The following is a 26,909-nucleotide window of genomic DNA, read 5'->3' as shown; positions in this document are numbered from 1 at the left end:
CTTTTCATCGCCTGCATTTCTCCTATTTCCTTTTTTAATGTCTCATTTTCTTTCTTCAGTTCACTGATTGCTTTTTCATTTCTTTCATTTGTTTCATTTTGTTTGTTTATCATGATGATTCTGAATTCTTTATCTGATAGGTTGAACAGTTCTGTTTCTTTGGTGGTTTCTGTTGCCTGATCTGTTTGTGTTGAATTCTCCCCCTGTGGACTTGCCTGAATATTTGTTTGTCTTCTTTTCCCTGTTGTGTATTTTCTAATACTTTCTATTTGCTGAGATATGGTGTTGCTATTATTGGCTGGCATTTTTTTTTTTTGGATGTTTTTTTCTGGAATATCTGAGGGACTTCCAGACACTTCAGTTGTGGAGGGTATTCTGAGTTGTGTTGTTTTTCTCAGCCCCCACTGTGTGTAATTGTGTCTGTTGTCTCAGCTGGTAACAGTCAGGGGACTCTTGTGTTGTTCAGGCTCTTCTAGTAACACGTTGAGGCCGTGTTTCTGGGAGTTGTCTGTTGATCTTTGTAGCCTTCGGATGTCCCAGGTTCCCTCTATGCTTGGTGTGCCCGTGGTGGTTATGATGAATTAGATGTGTTGTAGGTCTCCCTGGAGCTGGGCCTTTGGTTGAATTGGTGGCTGGCTTTGTTTACACTCTAAGTACTGTGAGTTCCCAAGTCTTCTTTGGGCCTCTGTTGTGGGGGTGGGATCTCCCCTCCCCACAGGAGTGCAGGGGAGTACCAGAGGGCTGAAATCCTCCTGGCTGAGCAGGCTGCCAGTCCTCCCTTTGAGCTTTCAGGGCTTTTTTTGTTTAGTCCAAATAGCCCCACCCAGAGCAGTGCCTCCCCCCTGTCTGAGGTCCTTTCACAGAGCCCAGCTGTATCTCTGTAACTCCAGGGTTTTACCACAGTTTTTTTGGTAGATGTGGTAAACAGGTAGACCCCTGAGCAAGACTCCCCTTTTGAGGCACTTCCTAGGGCCTCTCTATGTTAAATGTGCCCATGCAAGGTTGTTAAAATTGCTGCATTATCCTAGGGTTGGGCCTGTGGTTGGGTCCCGCCCCCCGCAGCAGCTTGGGATCCACTCACCTAGCTGTGTTGTCTCAGTTTATATCCAGGGCTTTGTTGGGGCTGCTGGGACAAAGGTCAGCAACAGGTCTGCGGTGTATCCTCAGGTCTCTGGTTCTGACCTGCAGCCTTTTCCCACGATTTGGTTTCCCCTCCCTAGCTGAATTGTCTCAGTTTATCTCCAGGGTTGTAGCAGGGCTGGGACAAAAGGCTGCGGAGCAGCCACAGCTGCCGCCTCCGATTTTGACTTTTTAATTTAGTTTTATGCTTGATCAGCACATAAAACCCACCACATCTTTGGCTTAAGCTTCTCTACCTCTCGTTCCCATTATAGCAAGATGGAAACTGATCCAGCACATGCTCCCTCTAGGTCTGGCTTAGCCTGTCCATTTCTGAACTCCAGTGTCCTATTATCAGTACCGATGCTGAAAGAAAGCAACCCTTGGTGCTCCAGTTCGCCTTGGTGGGCACGGTGGGGGACACACTAGGAAGAAAGGGGAGAACCAAGGCCACAGAGCACAGGGCAGCGTGGGCTCCATGGGGCAGCTACCAGCAGCCACCTTACGTGGTGTGGGAAGAAAACTGACTGTCCACAGTTAAGGAAGGGACTGTGGCTGGAAACAGATGAGACAGACAGCACACAAAAGACCATGGCCACTATTGTCTCCCTCCTGTCAGCCATTCAAAGGTAACAGTTAGAGTCAAGCAAAGTCAGGCAAATGTGAGGCCCATGCTGGTCTTCAGAGAGCAAGGCCTCAGGGCCTAGGGTAGGGCTGGGCTCAGAGGCCACCTGCCCCCGAGGAGGCAGCTTTCCTACACCTGCAGCTGTGAGAAGGCATTCAAATGTAGTGTACAAATAGAAAATGGGTGGTGTCTGGATAGATCAGTTGTTATTTTTTTCTTAAAAATAAAGATATTTTTAAGATTAAGTGAGTACAGCAAGATTAAGTGACTGGCTCTGGGTGTGTACGTAACAGACTTAGCTGCACCATGAAACCAGAGCTCCTGGATGCTTTGGCTCCTTCCCTGTGGTACCTGTGCAGAAGATCATGGAAGTTCTCAGCATAGGGGATTAAAAAATAACCTGACTTCTAAATCAGAGACTCCTTAAAAACTCATCCCTAGGCCCTCCCTGGTGGCTCAGTGGGTTAAAGCATAGCATGAAGAAGCTAAAGCCACTTCAGCATGAGTTCGATCCCTGCCTGCCCGGGAGGTGACCACATGGCGTGGCAGACCTCTCCTGACCTGCCCACTGCTCCCCTCAGCAGTGTACTCTGCAATCTGCCTGTTCTGCTCCCCACTCTGTCTGGTGAATCCTCTCACCACCCTTGCACCTCTGGCCTGTACTCCAGTTCTGTATGCATAAGTAAATAAAATCTTAAAGACAAACAAACAAAAAGTTCATCCCTAAATGTCTGACTTTAAAAAAGCTCTTTGAATGCAAACATCTTTTTTATTAGATAATTCTGTTTCATTTGGTAAACAGAAAAATGTGCAGGCAAATGAATGGTACCAAATTATAGCAGCAAACCTAATTTTAGGTGCTATAACCAAATATAAGGCAGGTGTGAAGAATCCTCATAAGATGGACCGAGGTATATGAATGGCCTCACACCCTGGTCATGAGGTCCAGGTCCCCACCACACAGCAATGTCCTGGGGATACCTGAATGCTCTGGAAATAAATCAAGAGTGCTCCTTAACTATTAGTCAGAGCAGACAAATCAAAGGAATCCAATATGGTTATACAAACTGACCCCTAGAAATTGGCTTTATCATTAAGTTAAGGTGGCAGAAAATTGAAAATGAAAACGCTCACCGCACAAAATTTAACATAACCATGGAATACAAATGTTAAAAGGATTTTATATGAAATAGTACATCAAAAGTTTTTAAAAATTAAATTCTCAGACACAGGTACTGTGAAATGTCGGGAGGCACCCTCCTCACTCAGAATGCCTCTTTATCTTGGAAAGGGTCTTACACATAGTGCCTCAGGACCCACTGTCATTGCCCCAACCCCCATCTGCACCTGCATCCGGGCGATCCTGTAGCAAAAACTGGTCTTTATTTGTGTCCTCATTTTCCACTTTTCTGCTGCCTCTCAGAATGGGAGTTTTCATGGTGAAGAAAAGAACTGAGCTCACTATGGACCCACCCCAGGGACAACAGTTTCTAGAAGCAGGGAAGGAGGATACGATCTCCTTGTATAGACAATTAGAGGTTTCAGGCAAGGTGATCATGAACTATTTAAGTCCTGGTGGTCAGTCTTACGCTGCACATGCACAAAACCCTCTTAACCCAATTCTAATGGCCCTCCCTCTTAAATCAAAGCAATAGTTTATGATAGGAAAGATTTTGATATAAAACCTCTCTCATAGCTGGGCTCACACAGCAAACCCTGTTCCAGCAACATGTTCCATGACTTTGGTTTTAAATAAGTCACAGGAGTTGGTTCTTCTCAGAAACATTTGGGAAGCAAAATGGTCATGCATGTTAGCTGCATGCCCACTACTGTGCTCCATGTGGGTGTCTGAGATACTGGCTTTATGTGATCAACCTGGGACTCTCCCTCATTGTCTGGACTTGCCCTGCTGAAGCTGGAGAAACCCAGAGCCCAGCACCCCAGAACAGCCACTGGTGTCAGGTCACCGCCAGTACCTGGAATCCCAAACTCACTCAGTCCACGTGGGACTCTGAGGTAGTTTTAGTGAGGATGGAGCTTGAATACAGATCCTTTAAATCCCTTAAGCTTGGAAGATTAAAAAACAGTAGGATAGAAGTGAATTTAGTATATCACTGTTAAATATGATATGATGTAAAAAAAATTATGAGATATGAACAAATGCTAAATGAAATTAATTTTCAGGTCTAATACTGATGCATATTTTAAACCAATTCCTTCAGTTATATTCATAAGAAATTTGTCTAAAAATTCTGGGTTAATTTTTGATGCCTATATCTTATAATAATAACTTTTTCTACAATTAGTTTTAAGAAAACTAGTGAAATCATGGTCATAACTCAAAAAGACCCACATAATGTGCAAATCATGTATTTTAAGTAATTTGATGACTTTGTTTTCATAAAAGTAAATAGAAGACTTAAGGGAGTGAAACTAAAATATAATTGAACTGTCTATTTGGTTTCACTCAGATGAGACTGACCACTAGTCTTTGGCTGGCCTCCAAATTGGATAATAATCTATTTATTTCTTCAGATAAAAATTATCAATAATTCTTTGCTTCCTATTCTCAGTGTAAGCAGAGTATCCATCATTCCTCTGGTAGCTACATATCAGGGATTCTGAGTTTGTATTTCGTTAAATCATCTAGTGACATGTTGCAAAAGCAAAGCATGACACAATCCAGATGTATACATCATACTCTTATTTTAACATTACAGGCTATTGGCCAAGTACATTACAGTAATCTATTACAGGGATCAGTGCCAGCCTTGAAGTTGTTACCCACAGGTGTAATTTGAAGAGCTGTCATATCAAGACCTTCAGTGGGAAGGAAGCCAAGACTGGGAAAACCTGTGTCAGGTGGGAAGCAGAGGGTTCACAAGCCAGATGGGCTGGGCAGAGAGACACCCCAGAAGTCGCTTGTTAAGGCTCTGAAGCTGGATGAACAGACTGGTCGCACACTGGTCAGAGTAAGGCATGGAGATTACCAGAAAGAGAGGCCATACAATGAAACAAACAAGGGTTTGCAGAGAGGTAAACAGACTTACAGAAGACTATAGGGGAAGAGAGGAGAAGAGTGAGGAGTGGGAAGGTGCCCACAGAGCTGGCAAGGAATGCATCACAATGGGAAAAGGCACAGTAGGACACTTTCTTTTGCTTCCTCCCATTAACATCGTTTATGCTTCTGGCTAGAGCCAGAACCAATCAGCTAGTCAAACCAAGGTTTGCCACATGGCAAGGCAGCAGTTCTCTCGTGGGAGGGACAAAGAAAGCCCACTGTTGACAAAGTCTTCGTTTCCCACCTCATGCTCAAATTCCCAGCAAAAGCCAGGAGTTTGAATGAAAAACCCACTTATAATTCAATATTAATTGAGTTAGTATTAAGGTAAACTTTGATAGAAATGATCATGGAATCTGGGGCAAAAGAACTGATTATAGTTGTCTGAGGGCAAAGGAGAAAGAGGTGCACACCCATGCAACTTTATAAACGTGGGTCCTTCAATGTTCAGAATTCCTATCTAAGTTCTGAGAAATCAACAGGTTTGTTTGTTTGTTTCATAATATGTACTGCATGAATTTCTATGTTTGCTGAAATGTTTTGTGATTTAACTTTTCTGACTTTGGAGGGAGTTGGGACTGCTCTCAAAGATGCTGGGTCCAAATACTATCAATGTATAACTCAAATGGAGGGGACAAACTCACCAATTTGACACCTTAAAAATAATCTTTCTGAATACCACAATAATAGCCCATAAGTAACAGACACCCTGGCCACCCTGGAACTTTAAAAACCTGACCCTGGTCTCCCAAGTTGGGACAAGAAGATCTCAAAGTAAGGGGGATGAGGCATAGCCACTGTAGCCAGGGATCTTGACAACTAACAGGAATATTTTAGTTGTACCAGTGGCAGATTCATTTCCATTATGGCAAGACATAGCCAGGTAACACTAGTTGAGCGTAAATGTCATTTTTTCATACTTCATTGATTGTGTGCTGAAAGCTGCTTATCATATTTCCTTTATAAGTCTTGGCCAGATGATTGGTGATCAATACAGCCAATAACAATTGCTTGTTAAAAGCACCATGGGTTTATCTGTGTCATATAGGATGTATCAGATTGGACAGAAGTCCAGTTTTACATTTGATTTTCATGTGACTAATACTATGAAATAATCATTTCATAGATGTGGTAGGGAGAAGGTATAACACGAGAATTTTATCTAGTTCATAAGTTGGTGGAACCAGATGTGGCTTAAATATCTTACTATTACCATGTAATGGACTGCACACATCTATAATAAAATTGGTTGGTTTGCACTAATGAAAATATCTAAAATAAAAATGATAAAAAACAGCAGATAATGTTATAAAGTCATTCCCCTTTGGCTTTGGGTGGGTTGTAATTACAGTTGAACCTTGTAAATTTTTCCCTCTGCAAAATACAAAAGCTTTAGATAGAAACAGTTTAATGCCCCAAATTCACCTTTACTCATCTCTGCTATAGCATTTTTCAGAGACTAGATCATATTTTAGACTGATGTACAGCATGTACAGCACTGTCCAGAGCAGTATGGCTCTGTCATGGGGTTTTCAGAGAGAGAGAGAAAGAGAGAGAGAGAGAGGTATTTGGTTTCAAACAGTTGCTTCTTAAAATGCAAGCTGCAAGCAAAGTAAGATAAAGAGAGGACGAACAAAAAAATCTCAGTAAAGCTGAATTGATTCTATCTGGCTGAAAAGTCAGCTTCACATGAATAAATCAACAGTGGATGAGAATTAACCATCTATTTGTACTGGCTAATGACAGAAGGTAGCTGTTCCCACACCACAGAACCATACTTAGCATTCTCCTTCCAAAGCTAAGTCTTCAAGGAACAGTTTCTTCTTTCATCAGACCTATTCGTTCTGGTTCTTAAGCAAGGCTTATGAAAAACAATTTTATTTGGCAGTGCTTAAACCATTCTTAAACATAGACTTCCATTTCATGTATTTCTTGTAATATTTTGGTAAAGGATGGGTCAGGGATATATTCTTGAACAGAAATATATATTTTCTTGTTAACCACCTCAGCAGAAGTACCCAAACAAACAAACAAACAAAAAACCTGACAATAAACAGAGTAATTGCTGGCTTATGGTTTCAATAGATTTTTGTGCTTTCAGAAGGACATTACAAAATGTTTTAGGCCTGCAAAAATAAAGACCAGACTTAAACTGCCAAAAAACCCTCTACTTATTCTTTTATGTCATTTCTGTATATAATTTTTAAAGTGGTCATTTTGTTAGAAGAGGGACAATGAATCTCCTTTCATGGTGGAGTCAATGGACTCTTCTACCAATCTGTTGTTAGTTTGGTTCTGACAAGAGTCCACCATCACAAGGCAGCCTGGCCTACCCAGCCCACTGCTTGGAGACACTGGTCTCTCCCTTCATTCCACTATGTACTTTCCTATTTAAATTTATTTCATCACAAGAAACTTAAAAAAAATGACTTCAAAGTTTTCATACATGAGAACTAATGGATAGTGGTTATTTTGTATGTCACTGTAATTTATAAGACCATGGGGCCTCCTTGCTGGCAAAAGGGGTTAAGTTTCAGCACTATGAAGCATCCATGGCCACTGCAACACCAGTGTGATCCCTGACCTACATGGCACAGCAGACCTCTCCTGTCTCTCCTCAGCAGTGCATTTCTGCTCTCCTCTCTGTCTCTGGTGAATCCTCTCACCACCACCCCCACTTCTGGGCTATGCCCAGCTCTTGCATGCATAAATAAGTATATATAAAAAGGACCATAAATCTGTGCTTTATAGATCACATAGTTCTTGTGATTATTCAGTACACGAGCTCTATAGTCAGACCGCCTGGATGCACACTCTGGCTTTGCCCCTTATAATGTGATTTTATCATCTTCCTTTCCCCAGTTTTCTCATAATGTGAATTTTGAAGATTAGATGAGAGAGTGCCTGGGAAGAACAAAGAATAGTACCCAGCACAAAATAAGTGCTCACAATGCTTTTAGGAGAAATACAACTTTAAAAAATTAATTATTACTAATTTGAGAAACTTAAAATATTGAAATGTTGATAATCATTCGTCTTTCTGCTCATACTTCTCCTTAAATAAAATTTTCTCTAACATCTATTAAGGGGAGAAAGGGAGGGACAGAAATATGTAAGAAAGTTATGACTAGGGTTACTAGGGTCCCATGTAAAATTCTAATGGGTGCTATGATGCCATCCTGCTAGGGTGTTTAGTGTTGGAACACAGTGGTGGGGTTTTGGGAGGGCAGTGGAGAGAAGACAGAAGAGAGAAAGGCAGGGGCCTGAAGTGATGGGATATGTTTCGGACATTTACAAGCAGGAGTTGAAACCATGGGGTGGATGCGTCTTTAGAGACAGACATGGTGAGAGGAGAGCCATGATATTTATTTGTGCATGAGTAGAAATAAAAAGTAAGTGTACTCAACTTAAAATGAATAAGTCATAATGAAGAAAAATCTCGACAGCTTTTAAAAATTGTCTGCAAATCAGCAGGGTAGAGAGGGACCGCTGTGCCTGGCAGCTCTGGTGGACAGGGGGCATCTCACAGACTCCTGCGGCCAGGCTGGCTCAACGCGGCCTTGGCAAGCTTGGTCAGATGATCTCAAAATTTAATTTAAGAAAATAGAGGCAGGCAGCCTGGAGGACAGGGAGAGGGTTCATCAGGGACCAGGAAGCCCAAGAAGGAAGAAGTGACTCACACAGACAGAGACCTGTGACTAGATCTGGGCTGAACTTCAAACTGGATTGTTAAAAAGAGGACAAAGCCAGGGTCAAATGGAAGTGAAATGAAACTGTGATGGTTTCCCCGACGGTGATGTCAAATGCATTCAATGAGTGCTGTTGGATTTTTCTGAGTAACCCCACTCCCACAGCACTCAGTTTAAAACAAGGCCCAGTTTGGGGTTGGGGATAAATCTGCTACAAGGATACTCCAGGGAAGTGTTTTTAGCTTTGGGATGCCTCTTGGTATAAATCTGATACACTGCTGACAAAATCTAGATGGTCTCTGTAAACTTAGGTACATGGCTGAGGCCATTTTCTAGGGAGCTCTTCTTCCAAGGTTAAAAATAACATGAATGTAACAAAAATCTGACAATATAAAATATTAGTGAAGCATGGAATGTTGTAGGAAAAGAACTTCCCCTTAAACTTTCTTAAACTGTGCTATATTGTCACAGAAACAAATGAGAGTTTAAACTTTCAATACTATCTTTTTTTTTTTTTGCTTTCTCCAAAGAACTTTTAAAACAATCTATTTCTATCCACCACAAACTAATGAAAAACTCATTTTGGCATCATGTATACAAAATTTAAAAGTAGTCATAGGAAATCAAAACAGTTATTTTAAATTATATTACATCAGTCTCCCTTATGCTGAAATTGTTTTTTCATTTATTTATAGTAGGAAACAGCACATAGTCATTTCATATGTATTGGTACTACAAAAACTTTTACTTTTACTTTGTTGATTTTTAATATTTAAAGAATAACAATATTAGTTTTTGATTTTTTTTTTAAAGATTTATTATTTGTGCATATAGCACTGGGGTACAGGCCAGAGGCACAGGGGTGGCGAGAGGTTCACCAGAGACAGAGTGGGGAGCAGAACAGGCAGATCGACGAAGTACACTGCTGAGGGGAGCAGCGGGCGGGTCAGGAGAGGTCTGCCTCGCCATGTGGTCACCTCCGGGGCAGGCGGGAACCCAACCCATGCTGAAACGGCTTTAGATTCTCAGTGCTGTGCTTTAACCCGCTGCGCCACCAGGGAGGGCCCTGTTTTTGATATTTTAAAAATTAACGTAAGACAAAAATACTGGCCTTCCCTGGTGGTGCAACAGGTTGGGACGTAGCTTTGCAAGCTAGCAGCAGCCATGTCAGTGTTAGTTCTATCTCCGGACCAGAGGTGACCCACATGGCACAGCAGATCTCTCCTGTCTCGCCTGCTGTTCCCCTCAGCAGGCACTTCGTCTATCTGCCTGTTCTGCTCACCACTCTGTCTCTGGTGAATCCTCTCACTGCCCCTGCACTTTTTGCCTGTACCCCAGTTCTGTATGCATAAATTAAAAAAAGAGCAATTCAAGAGCAATAATGTTGGAAAAAATGAAGGAAATAAATAAAGGAGTTTCTGAAGTTGAATACCTGGAGTATGCCTGACATTCAGTGCCAGGCTGAATCAAGCAGAGTCTTTGCTGAAGGATGCACTGGTTCCCTGATACAACAATCAATGTGAGCTACCAGACACATATTTTAGAGTAGAAAGACTCAGGTTTACTTAACTATGGAAACACAAACACTGTTTGAGAAATTCTGACCTAGAGTATGGATTAAACTAAAGTGAATTCCGGCATCCTATGTCTTTGAAAACAAAATTATTATTGATGGAAGTTCAACTTCAGAACCTCTATCTTTAAAAGTGTCATAACCACATAAACCAAGTATAGCTAGTTAAAAAAAAAAAATCTCAAGCTTCTTTGTAAGCAATCTTTCAATAAAAATATAAGCAACCAGCCAAGGGGCTGGTTACTTACACAGAGGTGAGTAGGCAGACAGTGGTAGATAAAAATTCACGATTTCTGCTTCATGTATTCGCCTTCATTGCAGTGTTCTGAACCCAAAAGTACATCCTCATTTGTATTTGTGGCATCAGAATGCAGCCTTCTCAGTCTAGTAATTTAGAGATAATATCTAGAATTGATAAGAGTTAGTATCCGCAATACAAATGTATACATGTGTTAATACATATGCTTTTGTGAGTCAGGACTTCTTAGTTGAAAGTAGCAGAACATGAATCCAAACTAGTTCAAGTAAAAAAGGAAGGGTGGGTTTGTTGAGTCACATAACTGGACAAGAAGAAATGAATATCTGGCTTCAATCATGTCAGCTTCCAGGGTTTAAATAATGTTCTCAGTACTCTTTACTTCTTGGTACCTCTGTGCTGGGTTATTTCCTTCTATTGAAGTAGTAGGTAAGGAAGAGGCACGGATACAGACAGCACCTGGCTTTTATTATTTGCAGCTGTAACAAGCCCAGAGGCAAGTTAGACTCCCTTATTTTAATTCAGAATATATAAACTTCAGAAGGGACTGTCAATAAACTGGCTTGGGTCTCACACAGATCCTTTGAATTAACAATGTTGGCCAGAGAGACAGGGTACAATATTTAGCCAGGATCATGTGATTCTGCTTCCCCCTTGGCCAGATAAGGCAGGTGATTGGAACTGATATCTTACCAGAAACACATGGACTAGGCAGAGGCAGGAAAGCTATGGTAAGAGAAACACTCAGGTAACGGAAGAGTACTACTGATAAGGGAACAAAACACAAAAAACAAACCCCACTAAATTCCATGGTCACTAAAACTCCTCTTTCCTTCTGACAAAAAGAAGGAATTATTGAATGAAACTACATGGTTTTATTTTCTTCCCACTTACAACCCAAGAAATACCTTAAAAGCCCCAACTTAGTACAAAATCCTGTTTTGACTGCCTGTCCGCTGCCTCCAGCCCTACCCGAGCAGAGTTAGGCACCATATTCACCTGCCCACATTCATCAGAATGCGTGACAGAAATAGGAATAACAGCACAAACCACTTGGTGGTGGAGACTTGCTGGGGAGAGGAAGCACAAAGCTAAAGTTGTCAGTTTTTTTTGTGCTTCTGTCTTTTTCATCATCACCGCCCTGTGGCTTCAGTTTCAAAACAGCTCTAAGAATTCGTTCAGATGAGACAGGTAGAGAAAAAGGTCTTTCTTCTGCTCCCAGAAAGGCTTCCATCTCACTGGACAGCCCATGCTGGGCAGTACCTCCCCACCCTCCTGTTCTCAAAGGCATCAGCCCTGGGTTTTCCTGCTGCTGAGCAGTGAGACCAGGAGCCAGATCTGTATCAGTGAGTCTATCCACCAGGGTGAGGATTTGGGTGGGGTGATTGAGGCACTTTCCTGAGGTACTGACGTTAAGAGGGTGCCAAGTATACTAGCAATCAGCGCAATATTTTAATGCAATATTTTATTTATTTATATTCATGTAGAACTGGGGTACAGGCCAGAGATGCAGAGGGTGAGAGGATTCACCAGAGACAGAGTGGGGAGCAAAACAGGCTGACTGACAAAGTACACTGCTGAGGAGAGCAGCAGGCGGGTCAGGAGAGGTCTGCCAACGCCCGTGGTTCACCTCCAGTGCAGGCGGGGATCGAACTCATGTGGAAGTGGCTTAAGCTTCTTAGTGCTGTGCTTTAATCCGCTGCGCCACCAGGGAGGGCCCTAATGCAATATTTTTTTTTAAAATAAAAATTAATGCAAAAAGATCAACCTCTTAAACAAAGATGGGCTCAAAACACAGATACTGAGTTTCCCTCTGTACCCAGGCTCCATGAGAGCTCAGCATGAGACTGTGGCTGATCTTTTCTTTATTTAAAATAATGATATTTTGCATATCATAGATTTCTTACATGTAATTTTACATGGTAAGATACTGCATGACAATGTTTTTTATCTTGATACCCTTTCAGGTGTTCACTTGAGGTAAATGTCTCACCGATTTCCCCCAAAATTCCTGGATCCACTTAGCCAAAAGGCCCACATGTTCACCAGTATATACCTGACTCAAGCTAGGCCAGTAAGATTTTCCTTTCTAGTCTTGAAAATGTGAATTAGGAGATACAGAGACACCAGTAAGATGATAATGAACACTTAAACTGGAATGCAAGCTGAGTAAGGGTTGGAAAAGCCATGTGGGCCCTGTAATGCCAGGATTCATTCTGAGAGAAAGAAGCAGAAGGAAGAGTGAAGGATTGTGTTCTTTGTACAAAATAATTTTTACCCCCCTCCAGAATCCTTTGCTGGTGCTTCTCTCTGGTTGGAACAGTGTACCTTCTGGAGCACCAACATCAGGTTTGGTAACATGACTTGTTTTAGTGGATGGAATGTAAACAGTTGTAGCATGTCATATCAGACTAGAACCTTAAGTGTCATTGAATGGTTCTGCTTTGCTCTCAGCCTTCTGCCATAAGGTTGGCATATCCTAAATATGCTCTTTCAGCGTAAGCACAAGTGTAAGAGGATGTGGAGGAGGGTCACAGCTAACTCTCAGTGGGAATTAAGAGAAGAAATTAGATGCTGTTGTAAGTCACTGCAATTTAGAGATTGTTACTTCAGCAAAACTGAGTCCAACCTAACTGAGATAGAGTGACCTTAATTTCTAGTTTTCCAATTCCATTCACCTTGAAATTTTTTGCAATCACCTAAAAGTGGGCTTTTGTTCCTTGCAAAGCATAATCCCTGTTAAAACTAATAAAATGACGTTGTTGAGAATGATTTTGTTAAACATTTATCATATAATGGTTCCATCTTTTTCCATGCCAAAGTCTTTTATACACACACACACTGAAAAATGTTTAAGTGAGAAAAATATAATTTAATATAGCAATGGTAAGGACAATTTTTGCCTGTGTGTCATTATTATTATGCACTAACAGATGGCTGTGATCATTCTTCTGTTACTTTATGAAAACTGTGATTTGAACTAAAATTGCAATTAATAGTATCTTTTCATGGTATTTGTAGGAAGAACAATTTATGCTACTTCAAGGTAATAATATCATGATTGGAGAACCTGAAAAAGAAACTGAGTCATATCAGTTGTCATTTAAGCTTCATTACTGAGAAAAAAAAAATAACAAAACTGTGTTTCATGTAGAAATGAATCTTAATGTAGTGTTTTTATTCATTGAGCTTAATTCAACTGAGCATTCTCTCTGACCCTTGAGGACATGGGTCATTCTTTTAATTTATCTTTCAGTGTGACTTGTACTTTGAAGGCAACAAGCACAGCGCTCCAAGTTGGGGAATGATATTTTTATGCAGGAATTGTTGACTAGCGAGACAAATATTATTTAATCCTAAAATATACTCATACCAGGCTGAAACTGGTTACATAAATGCTTCAATTATTTTTTCAAATTACTTTCACAAAAACGGTTTGAGCTCCTTGACATCTGTGGGTAGGAAGAATAAAAGGGGTTATGAGACTTGCTTAAAGTTATTGGTGAGTAAGTAGCAGCATCTATTCTAGAATCTGGATTGCCTGTCATGTAGCTCTTTTGTTATGCCTTGATGCCAAGGGAACAATTCACTTCTCTGTAGCATTCTCCTTAATAGCTCTAAGAATGTTTACAATGCACAGAGAATGTTCTGACTGTACTAGAAGTAAGTTAAAAGGAAAAATTTCAAAACATGAACACATGCTGTTACATTTACCACCGTAATTTCTAGATTATATTGTCTTTACTATCAATACGTAGTTAACTGAATACCAATTTAACTTTATTAAATACACACATTTTGCTACATGAGTACTTGATAAGATGCCTCCATATTATAAAGCAGAGAGTTTTCCAGAATACTTTGAAAATAAAAGCATAACAATAGATAGTTTATTTCAAAATGTTGTTTAAACTGCAAGCCTTTATTTAAAATCAAATGGCAAGGGGGAAATAGCATTGAGATAAGATTCAGAATGGAAATTCAGTGTTTCTGATAAAAAGGAAAAGGAACTCTACTCAATTACACAAAAACAAAAAAATGGCTATAAATATACTACTGATTCAGTGATTGATAAAACACATCAGGAATTCAGAATAATATTAGATGATTTAGGAATGTGAATTGCTAGATTTACAAAGTAGTATTTATGGCCCTAATTGTCTTTGGTGGAGATTGTCTACCAAATCATTTTGATCTAACAATTCTTTATACCAATCTAAGGTATGAGGAATATAGCAAGTGCTGATACCAAATGAAAATTGCTACTAGGTATTTATCTTATAAGGCCACCTCATGAAGTTTTAGGTTTTGAAGGCCAGATATATCTCAAAAGTATTTGAATTTGGTCAACTGAGAACGAATGGATTTCAACTGTTGTTTTAAAAAATACTTAATAAATATACTTCAGCCAGTTTGTCCTGAATGTGAAAGATGATGGTTTAGTGTCTGAGAGAAATTGTTATTCACGGGATTTGCATTATTACTAGAAATGACTAATATAGCAGAATATTAGTGAAAAAAGTTAAAGTCTAGAAATAACCTGCTTTGATAATTATCTGCCCAAATTTGGGGAAACTAATGGTGTAATTACATTTTGAAGGGCTTAGAAGCTCTGGCTCATGAGCTTTTGTGGGGATACAGGTGTCATTCACTTAAATGTATGAAAAATGGAATAACCTAACTGAGGAGATAAAGTAGCAGAGTATTGTTTTGCTGTTCATGTGACAGATGACAACTGAATGTTAAAATCTGTCACTCTTTTTCCTTATTTTTTCTTGGAAGTTTACTAATCCTGAGATTGATTGAACAAAATTTATACTACTTATTATTTTGGAAAAATTGTGTAAGAGGTTAGAGAAGAATCTTCTATTTATTTTTAAGGAATCAAATTACTTACTAACCTACTACATCAAGTCTAAAGGGTTTTAATGTTACTCTTTTCTACCAGACATCAAATTTTAATACAGTTTTCACCACAGTATCTATTCACCACTTCTATTATCAGTAAAACAAGTGGTTTAACATTTCAAGTCTAGATGGGGTTTGACAGAGACATGATGTTTCTTTTGGTTAAAATGGACAAATTAAAACTTCACAGAAAAATTAATGCTGTGGTTTGGCCATCCTGGTGAACACGTGGTTCTAAGTTCTTGCAGAGAGGCTGATTAACTTGAGTTCCAAGGATAGTGTTGTAGGGCAGCTCAACACAGGCTCTAGTTAGCATCTTGAGAGTGAAATAATATGAAGAAAGGATCAGCTATTAACTAATTTGGAAACTTTAAAAATTAAATATAATAATTTAATAATTATTATTAATTAATCATTAAATAAATATAATGAAATATTTTAAATTGAAGTGTTTAATTCATATTGGGATGTGCCTAATGAAGCTTAAATTTATGCTGACTTATATCTACATCAGAAAATATGATTTAATAGGTTATATGTAAGAACATGAATGATGGTAACACAATGATTAAAACACAAAGGACACTCAATACTGAGTTGAGAAAGCTTCCCTGATTCCTGAAAGAGGGATTTTTTTTTTTTTGGCTATAATAAAATATCAAGCCAGCCTTTCTAGTCTCTAAAGAATGCTGGGAAGCTGAATGGGGCCATTAACTGAGGCCTGGACACCATCATCTTTACTGCCCTGCCTCATCCTTGGGTTTGCAACTCAACATGTGCATAAAATATCCTTGCAGTAATCCTGAACCCCTGTACTGTCCTTCACACCATTAACTAAATGGATTATTTAAAATGTAAATGTCAAATTTTGCACATTTACTCCAGTGGTTTCCTTCCTTCTAAGTAGTGTGGGAATAATATTATCCAGATCTCTATCAAGGCTTATCTTCCTGTGGGTGAAGGAGGCGGAGGAAGCAATAAAAAGAAAAGTAATACTAATAAGTACTACTAAGAAAAGTAAAGTGTGAGGAAACTAACCTGTGTGAGAGATGGGCAGCAGCCACTGTGATCAGGAATGTTTCATGGCAAAGATGACATCTGAGCAAAGATCTCAAGGACAGAAGAGAGTGAATCATTGCCATACAGAGTGTTGGGTAAGATGATACCAGGATGAGGGAACATCAGATGAAAAGATTGTGGAACCCTAAAGTGCCTGGCATTGGTGGAGGACCTGCAGGAGGGACTGGAACAGAGGGTATAAGTGGAAGAAAATGAAATCCGCTAGCCTGAAGAGGAACAGGTTATGAAGGTTTGGTGAACCTTTCTCCTTGAGCAGAGGAGTGGCATGACCTAACTTGTACTTCAAGACACTCTTCTTGAAGCTAGTTTTGGTGGATGCCCCATCTAAAAGTATCAAAAAGATCAACCCAATAACAGGTGTCTCAAAGTTTGCACAGACAACTACTGAAAGCAGAAAAGGGCTGAATTCTGGAAAGAGGGTGTGGATGTAGTTGGGAAAAGGGCTTATTCTAACTGATAAACCTGCCTAGCTTTTAGTTCGAAACTACAATTAGTACTTAGTCCTCAGGTCCTTTCCAGGAGGGCGAGAAGCACAGCCTTAAGGTTCTGTTACTATAGCTATCACAGGATTGTTTTCCCCCCATTCCACTTTCATATCTTCCTCCAGAACTCGAAGGCACCCCGACCTACAATTCTTCCAGCTGGGGCTCAGGGTCTGGGCCCGCGCTGACCTATTAGTATTCAACCGGCGACGTCTTCCCGTCCCCAGCAGATCTTTCTCTCCAGTAGCTCCAGCCTCACGCCATCCGCGCCACCCAACGGCCTCCACCCCCTCCCTATGGACCTCGTTCGGAGCCCCGCAGCGGGTTCTAGCCTAGAAAGTACCTAGTGGCGGTGAGCACTGGCTCGGTTCTGTGTAATTACGCAACGCTCTTTTTGCAAATTGGCTGCGGCCGCAGGCTATACAAAAGCAGCAGTGAAGGGTTCCCAGCGCCTGGCCCTCTGGCAGCGCGCCACGGAAGACCCAACGCAAGGCAACCCAGAAACTCTCTGGGGACATTCATCTCTCGTGTGTGCCCTTTAAGGTTCCCTTGCGCTTCCTGCAATGCACCAGGCGGGGGAAGCAGAAATGGAGGCACCTGCATTGCGCCCCTGCTGGGATGCACTGTGCGCAGAAGGGACAGGTCTGCTGTAGAATCCCAGGATTCGAGGCGCCACTAGTTAGAGATGGATTTTCTTAGGACTCACCTTGTGCAGTTTCCACATGGCCCCTAGAGCCTTCACTTCATGGCTGGAGTGTTTGCCCTCCTCTAGACACTGGTAGCACACAGGCATCTTGCACTGCACGCAGTACATGCTGTGGTTCTCCAGCTCATGGTCTGTGCAGGTGGAGACCTTTCGGGGGCTCAGCCTTCGGCTCACGCGGCCCTGAGCCGGGGGCACCAGGCGGTGCTTGGCTAGGGGTCCCCGGGGCGGGTGGCAGCGCAGGCGGCACGGATCGCAGTAGAAGACATCGCACTGTTCGCACATGACGGTGGCCTCCTTGGGTGCCTTTTCGCAAAGCTGGCACTTAAGGGCCGCGGCTTTGCTCTGCTGGTAGCGGTCAATTACTCCTTCCAGAACGCGGTTCTTTGGGAAGCCGCGAAGCCCTCGGTCATCCAGGATGAGGCTGCGGTGACACTGGGGACAGGTGATACAGGAGTTGCGGGGCACTGGGGCCAAGGCCGGTGACAGGTGGGTGGCCGGTGGCGGCATAGCTGGGGGAAACACACGGACGCCGTTGGGAGACTTCTGGCACGGGGTAGTGGGAGCGCTGGCGAACCCCCCGTAGGAGCCATAGCCGCTGTCCGCCTCGCTGTATAGGCTCATCTTGTCCAGGTCCAGATAGTCGTAGTCGGAGACCCCGGAGCCCGAGGCCCGTCGGCTCTGGGGGGACTCTGACTCCGGGGTCTGCACCAGGATGTTGCGGGCGCACGCCTGACACAAATTGTGAGAGCAGGGCAGGATGATGGGTTCCCGATAGAAGGAGCCACACACCGGACATTTTAACTCTTCTTCCATTTCTTCCATGGGGACCCGGCAGGAGCGAGGCAGCGGCAGCTGCAGCGGGAGACTTAGCTGACAAGGAGGCCGAGCGGCCTGTCGTGCCCAGCACCTTGGCCAGCGGTAGCGGCTGCAGCGGCGGCGGCGGAGCACCTTCCCGCGTTGCCTGGGCGCGATTTTCCAGCTTGGCACTCTCCTGGAGCCTCAAACCCGTGGCGCCGCGCGCCAGCTCGGAACCGCCCCCTTCTGCCCACTTAGTCCCGCCCTGGGCTGTGAACAGACGCTTATTGGACGGCGGGCGAAAGAGCAAAGCTCTCATTGGCCACAGACCCGTCCATCTCTTTTCCTCCGCAGGCCACAGGGGGTTTGGTGGCGCCCGCTGAAGCTGAGGGGGAGCGTCGCTCCTGGCTTCTGGGTTCGGGAGGGGGCCGGCGTGCGGAGGCGAAGGGACTGGGAAGGGGGAATTAGGCGGGCTGACTCATCCTTCGCCCCTCTTCCTTCCGACCTCCGGTGCTGTCACCCTGGAGCAGGGAGCGTGAGAAAGCCCTCCCCACAGCGAGTGGGCTGGCGGGTGGGGGCGCTGGGGCTTTCTTGACAACAGTCTGCGTTGGCTTCCAGCTAGGGTCTCCCCGCCCACCTACGCTGGGCGAGAGCAGCGCGGCGCAGGAGACCCCCTTTTCCTTCCGCCTGCCGTAGCGTCTGCCTGGCAACCGGGCTTTGTGGCCCCCCCCTCCCCCAAGCAACCCGCTGTATCCGCCCCTGGCGCTCCCTCCTTCTTGCGCCGGGCGAGAGAGTCTGACCGCGCCGGGCGTCGGTCCAGCCTGGGGCCTCTTCGCCTCTTTCACCCTCAGTCCCCGGTGTCTAAAAGAAAGTGAATAACATCGATTTTTCAGGTGTTGCCATGAGACTTATACAAGGTGACTGAGGTAAAGCTCAGTCTATACTTAAAAGCTATGCCCCCTTCTAAAATTCCAGGCTCGGCCCAGAGGCTTATAGGCTGTGGCATGACTTGTGTTCCTATCCCCTCTTTAATCTCCGAGCACCCCAGATTTTGCTCTCAGCACCTCCCCCAGGAGGAGACCCTGGGCTTAGTAGAGGCAGGCATGCCATAGTTTAGCAACTAGCTCTGTGGATGAATCACAGTGTCACTGCTGAGACTCAGTGTTCGACTCCAAATAACATTTCAGTGTCACATGACCTGGGCGCCCACCACAGCTTCCAGACTGGTGGGTTTTTTTCTTTCTTTCTTGTGAAGTGCATGTGGTGATAGTGGGGCAGGTTGTGGTGGGTTCGTGGGGAGTGGGTCTAGTGATAGTCCTGATATATCAAGTTCCCTTCTCCCTCTCACCGAACATTGCTGGAGATACCTAGTTCTGTTCCTTACCTACAAAACTGTTGATTTGATGATGGAGGATCAGAAAGGAAAAACACAAATATTTGAGTCAAGTGACATTCTGAGATAACATTCGAAATAGTACATGGCTGCCCTTTGCTGAGTGATTCATGAAGTGACAAAAATTCTTTCTAAGACATCTACCAACGTTCCATGTTCTAAAAAAGAGATAACTTCATTCTCTGCAGCTACTGTTATAATTTAAAGCTACAGCCCAAGGCGTTTTAGAAAAATGAACTTGTAACCCTGGCCCTGGAGAAATAGTCCAATAAACTAGGTTATTTTCCCAATACTTTCAGTTACAAAAAAAACAACAGCTGCTCATTGTCCTGAAACAAAAATGTTCTCTTTGTTATTTAAAATTATGCTAAACACATATGCCTTGTGATTTACTTTTAACCAGACTTTTAGCAAGTTGAGCCCAGAGCATCCAATATTAAGACATCTGTGTATTCTGTAACAGATGTAAGGAAGTGGAATCGTTATTTGTATCTGGAGAGTATGTCTAATTTATAGTTCTCAAGAGACTTTATTAAGTAGTTAATTAAAAAACTGTTAGGCGAGTTTGTACTACTCATAATTTATCATCCTTTCCATGACTGGTATGCATTTGGTTGAAAGTTACAGTAGCTTTGGGGCAGGACTTTGGATAGTCCCAAGGTGAGTAGTTGTTAGTCTTTTTATGAATTTCAGTTTTGCTCATTGCAGTCACAATCTGCTATAGATTGGATGTCCCTAAAATTCATATGCTGAATTTCCCTATCCTCAAAGTGAAGGCATTAAACACCTCCCAAAGTTGGAGGTGGTTAGGTCTTGAGGGCAGAACTTTCACGAATGTGAATAGAGTCTTTATAAAAGCAGTCTGAGAGAATGCACTTGTCTCCCTGTACCACATGAAGTTACAGTGAGATGACCATTTCTCATGAAGAACAGGTCCTTATCAGACATCAAATCTGCTATCACAATGATTTTTGTATTCCCAGCCACCAGTTTGAACTAGGAGAACTGAATTGCTGTTTATAAGCTGCCCAGTCTGTGGCATTTTGCTATTGAACAGATTAAGATACCACCTAAGACACTATTAATCTATTAGTAGGAAATTTATACTTAGTTCAAAGTAAAGAATAGTTTTAGGGATTTTCTGATGGTATACGACATTGATGGTTTCACAAAGTGACTGATTAGAATACAGATTTATAGTCAATTTAATCTATTATAAAATATGTTGAAATGATTTAAGATTAAAATTGTTAGATGTGGGCTCTCCCTGGTGGCGCAGTGGGTTAAAGCACTGCACTGAGAAGCTAAAGCCACTTATGCATGAGTTCGATTCCCGCCTGCCCCGGAGGTGACCACATGGCATGGCAGACCTCTCCTGGCCCGCCCGCTGCTCCCCTCAGCAGTGTACTTTGACATTCTGCCTGTTCTGCGCCCCACTCTGTCTCTGGTGAAGCCTCTCACTGCCCCTGAGCCTCTGGCCTATATACCCCAGTTCTGTATGTACAAATAAATAGATCTTTTTTAAAAAAATTGTTAGATGTATTTGGCCAGGAATCAGCTAAATCAGTTCATGAAAGGAGAGCTCTTACAATGACAGTCATTTGTTGAATATTCTTTTTGTTCTAGGCATTTCTTTTATTTATTATATGTATTATATATATCAACACCTATGTTAACAAGAAATGGGTACAATCACCTCAATTTACAGTTGGGTAAACTGAGGATAAGCAAAGTTAAGTAAAATATTCAAGATTAAATATTGTCTAGACTGAGATTTGAATCCAGGCACACAAAGTTTATTTCTTATTCATTAATTAATTCATTCAACAAATGCTAATTTTACTCTCTGTCAGGCTCTCTGTGTGATAAATATACAAAATGATTTCAGTTAACTTCTATATTTTTCATTTCATCTTCCCCTAGAAGTTCATTATTTTTCTTGAATTAATTTATCCAAATGTTTTTGTATGCCTTTGAACATTTTCCTCTCATGTTGTACTGTTTGATCATAATGCACTTTAAATCCTCTAAATGAATCATGTTTAAAGGGTTATAAAAACATGAACATAATTGATGATATTATTAAAATATGGTATCTCCTCTCTTCCAGTTGGTTATCAGTCAATGTCCTGAAGCGCAAGGATTGATAGCTCTAAAATTTCCTCGGGTGAGTGCAGATGTTCTTATTTGTGTAAAATACAAGGTATGTGGCTGTCCTCTGAAACTTATTAAACTATTCACCCAAGTCATGTTCTTTGGCAATGAGTTGAACTAGCACCTTTTTCATTTTTTAAAATGTTAATTATTTTCTAATTACAAATTTTGGTGTTTTCCTATTTTGCCTTTTGACTACCATGCTTGATTACTAACATATGTTTTCTGGTTCTCAATGATGTATTTAGAAGGAATTCTCTTTTCTCCCCACATTCTCTCCTAGAGCCACCCATTCTTATTTGTAGGGAGGATCTCAATAAAATGAAATGATTATAGGCTCTAACACTTTAAGATTTTCTAGTAGATACAAATATTCTCTATTTACTTTGTGATAAGGATATTGCAGATTATGGATTGCATTATTTGAAGACATCGATGTTTTAAAATTTCCTAAGGAAACTTCTTTTGGGGGGTTAAGTTAGCCTCTTAATATTTAATTTTATATTGTAATTTTGTTACATCCTTTGATAACTTCCATATTTATTTATTGTTATAATGTTTTGTCTTTTTAATTATACAACTAATATAGTAAATTAAGAGTTTTGCTTATTTAGTACTAAGGGAGGATGACCTTATTCAAGTTATATGGTGTTTCTAACTGTAAATAACTTTGTTACTGATATTTTGGAAAGGGTGGGGGAAATAGCCTGGAAAGATGGAGGTTTATAATAAATCCTGTATTAAGGCAGAGTTGGATAAATCCAGAACCAGTTTGTGAATAATAGCAATCATAGAAGGAGGAAATAGGCACAGATGGTAAAAAAATATCACAATTGAAAAGATAATTTTCTGAAATAAAGGAAGATATTATTAAAGATTGAAAGAATTTAGAATTACAGATGACATTGATGAAAAAAGACCCAGGCATATATAAATACAATTCTTGAACTCCAAGGAAAGAAGAATCTCTTAACAAGCCCCTAGACAGTATGAACAATTTAATTATAAAGAAAAAAATGAATCAGATTGGCATTGGACTTCTTTCCGCAGCCTAAAGGCAAGAGGAATATGAATAAAATCTACAGTTTACTTAAAGCAAAACATCACTTTTTGCCAGGTTAAAGAAAGATTTTGTAATTCAGAGAACATAGCACTCACATATTCCATGTAAGAAGAATACTATAGAAAGACTTAAACTAAACAACACATGAATCTTAACAGAGACCTCAAGATGGGTAAAGAAGGTGTGGGAAGTAAAAGTATTCTGAGGATCCATTGTTATTGGAGGTGAGAATTGAAATGTTTTGGTTGGAGGTATTATTTTGTATCATTTTTTCTCACATATTAGTAAATAAATAGGTGTATTGTGAGCCCTGGAGAAGGAAATATAGCTACTAATATAATAGGGAGCATACAATAACTCATAATTAATGAAAGATAAGAAAGATACTGTGTGAAACTGTATAAAAGTGAATTTTGAAATCTAGAAGAAATGGATAGCTTTCTGGTAAAATGCATATTAGCTGAATTAGTTGCTCAAAATGAAAAGCTTGAATAGATAAAACTCCATAAAGAAAATTTGAAAGATAATTTTAAATTTATTATCTAAAAGGATAGAAAGGTTGCACAGATGAGTTCGAGCTAACTTTTAAAGAACAAGTTATTTTAATATTATTGAAATAATTTAAATTAAAGAAAAATAGACTATTTCCCAGTTTATCTTAAGAAGCCAGCATAATCTTAACAACATATGACAATTAAGTTAAAAAAGAATATAACAACTACAGACCAAAACTCTCAGTAATAGATGTTAGCACTGTTAACAGTATCATTTGCAAAAGATATTAGCAAAAAGATTCCAGTGTTGTATTAAAAGATTAATAAACTATGATCAGTAGGGATTTCTCTAGGAATATGTTTGAATATCCATAAGACAAACTAAATAATTTATTACATAAAAATTTAAAGGGAGAGAATTCCTTATTTTGGCCATATGGGAGGAATCCTCTTATACCTAACTAAAAAGCATCAGTAAATTATAAGAAACAACTATTGTCAAACCTTGGATAGTAGACCCCAGGAAGTAGAGGTCTAATTCCTAAGAGAATGTGAACAGATAGGTCACACCTTCAGACTGTGGTAGAGAGAGGAAGGCTAAACAGTGTTCATCAGTCTCCCTGGGTTGAGGATGCAGAGACTGGATTTGGGAGGGATTAAGGAAAGTCCAGTGTGCTGAGTGAAAGGAGCTGGACAAAGTTTCATGTATCTGCAAAGGAGTTGGCTTGGGTTTTTAAATATAGTGTGTGCATGTATAGGATGAACCTCTACCAGGTCAATAGCAATAGCAATGTTGAGGAAAGAGGAATCATTATATTTCCTTCAGCCAGAAAGAAGAGAACTCGATTATACAAAAATCAATTTGCCTATACTAATAATGCATAATGAGCGATTAATATTAAAAATACCATGATTGGGGCTTCCCTGGTGGCCTAGGGGTTAACCTTTGGCACTATCACTGTGATGGCCCACCAGGAAGGCCATGGAGCTGACCCACATGTCAGCAGGCCTCTCCTGTCTTGCCTGCTGCTCCCTTCAGCAGTGTATTTCAGTAGGTCTGCCTGTTCTGCTCCTCACTCTCCCTGGTGAATCCTCTCATCTCCTCCATCTCTGGCCTACACCCCAGCTCTTCTATAGAAAAATAAATAAATAAAATAAAATAACTGATTTGATCAAAATTAAAATTAAAAATAAATACTGTGGCAGGAAGTCCGCAGGGCTTACAACTGAGATGAAAAAATGCACAAAATGAAGAATGATGTAAAATATACATATATATATATATATAGTTAAAAATAAACACAAATAATTATCAACACCACAAACTACATGAAATTGAATTGCAAAATATGCACAAGACCTACGTATTAAAACTTAAACATTACAGAAGTAAATTAAAGGCAATTTTAACAAATGGTGGGATATGCCTTGTTTGTAGATTGGTACACTCAGTATTGTTAAAATGGCAGTTTACCTAGATTGATTTATAGATTCAGTGCAATTCTTTTAACAATTTTTATTTAAAATTTTGGGGTTTCATTTTTGCTCTTCCATATGTGCACATGTTCTGCTCATCCTCCACCAAACCACGTTCCAATACCCCATCTGCCTCCCTCCTCCACCTCCTCCCTCTGATTCAATGCAATTCTTAACAAAACTTCAAAAGGATTTTTTTTCCTTTGAGGATAGAAATTGACAACTTGATTCTGAAATCTATTTGAAGATGCAAAGGAGCTTATGCAGCCAAAATTATTCTTAAAAAGATCCTATTTGAAGGATCTACATTAACTGATATAAGACTACCAAAGTTCTAGTTATTAAATTGTGTCAACTATCTTAAGAGTAGATCAATAAAACAAAATGTAATTTAGAAACAGATTAATATATCCAAGGGCAATTAATTTTTTAGTAAAGATTACTAAGCAAGTTGTGTGGGACATCTATTAAATTTTAACAATATATGTATTTTTCTTTCATGATGGTATTATTATACTTTGTTCCTAACTTTCAGAAAGTGCTGACTTTTATCTTCCATTAACCTCATAGAAATCTATCAATACTCCAAATCAGGTGAAACAGAAACTGGTCCCAGCACTAAAAAAGCTGGAGTGTTGAATGTGCATTCCACTCTCCTCTGTCCCTCTTAAGGGATGATGCTATGAGTTGGGCATTTTGTCTTAATTGTACTAAACTATGTCAACTGAGGTTAGGGGCAAATACAGGTACAATACAAGGCTTTCCTTATCCTTTTCAGTGCAGCTGTTCCCAGCTATGCATTCAGCATGGAAGCTGAGACTTCTTAACTAGTTGCTGGAATTCTCAAATAAGTATTTTGATTCATACGTTTTTAAGTAAGTGTCTCGGTATGGGAATAAGGAATGAAGTTTCCTATTCTATCACTTCTCTGGCATCATTTTTATTGTCCACTTTAAAACTGAATTTAGTTTATTTACATTTATACCATTATCATTCTCTTTTAATCTTTAGAAATCTTAGAGTAGAGCACAGACTGTATAACAAAAATGTCTGGATTCACTCAGAACTTTAGAGCAGATAGTTACATTCATTACCTAATTTGTAAAACACTGCAGGGTACTTGAGGTTGTATCTTAGTTTTACAGGTACAAAAAGTGGGACTTGAAGAAATCTAATGATTTCTCCAGGTCTACAGAGTAAGGAGTAGAGCCAGGACTGTCAATCAGGACTTCTGAGATCTAGTTCAATTCTCTTTTCTCCATATTGAGTTAGCAGAATATAGTTATTATTAGAGAAGCAAGAATATAGTTACTATTATATATTTGAAAATATTAGTGATGGAAAGAACAAGGTAAGAAAATTTATAGAAATCTTGGATTTGAATATGAAGATTTGAATGGACCAATTTTTGTCCAACTTGACTGCTCCTTGAAGAGTGAAAGCGCAGATTTTAGTTCTAAAATTAGATTTCCAGAACTGTATCAGCTATATGGTCTTGTGCAGGTCCTGTACTTTATTGATCCTAAATTTGTAATTTTTAAGAATGTTTAGATATTTTCTTGGATCCTTTGAAACTCAATGACACTCTGATATAATATCCCCTTATGTTTCTGGAAAGAAGGTGGAGGAAAAAGAAAAGGGAAGAGGATGAGGTATGTAGTCTCTAAGAAAAAACATTTTCTCCCCAGTCTGAATGAGAATGAGGATAGACTTGAGTTCACTAAAACTTATAACATGCTAGCATTATGTGAAATGTCAGAAATTCTTGTTTCTTGTGGAGAGAAAAAATGACTATACTATGGTTATACAGCTACTAAGATATTTTATTAACACCTGCTCTTTTGACATGAACTTTTATTCAATTTTCAAGCATAAAATGTCTATTTATGCCTTAAAGTAAAATATAAATTTAAGGGCCTCCCCTGGTGGCTCAGTGGGTTAAAGCACAGCACTGAGAATCTAAAGCCACTTCCCCATGAGTTCGATTCCCGCCTGCCCCGGAGGTGACCACATGGTGTGGCAGACCTCTCCTGAC

At 40.5% G+C, this 26,909-nt stretch overlaps 1 protein-coding gene across 6 annotated transcripts in view; it reads right to left on the bottom strand.

The window, feature by feature from the left end:
• The window catches only part of TRIM9 (tripartite motif containing 9), a 100,066-nt gene extending 81,593 nt beyond the window's left edge, over positions 1–18,473 (bottom strand). For 4 of the 6 annotated variants that reach the window (XM_012724637.1, XM_012724638.1, XM_012724640.1 and 1 more), the window contains exon 1: positions 17,500–18,391. In XM_012724637.1, the coding sequence (XP_012580091.1) occupies positions 17,500–18,321 (822 nt within the window). In that variant the 5' untranslated portion in view covers positions 18,322–18,391. Of the gene's footprint in view, positions 1–17,499 lie in introns of all 6 variants that reach the window. The other 2 variants (XM_012724641.1, XM_004681875.2) reach the window with 1 other exon arrangement.
• Between the last annotated feature and the right edge of the window lie 8,436 nt (positions 18,474–26,909).

Source organism: Condylura cristata, unplaced genomic scaffold (assembly GCF_000260355.1).
Source record: "Condylura cristata isolate star-nosed mole 26May11 unplaced genomic scaffold, ConCri1.0 scaffold00013, whole genome shotgun sequence".
Lineage (NCBI taxonomy): Eukaryota > Metazoa > Chordata > Mammalia > Eulipotyphla > Talpidae > Condylura > Condylura cristata.
This window is presented reverse-complemented; position numbering and strand designations above follow the sequence as displayed.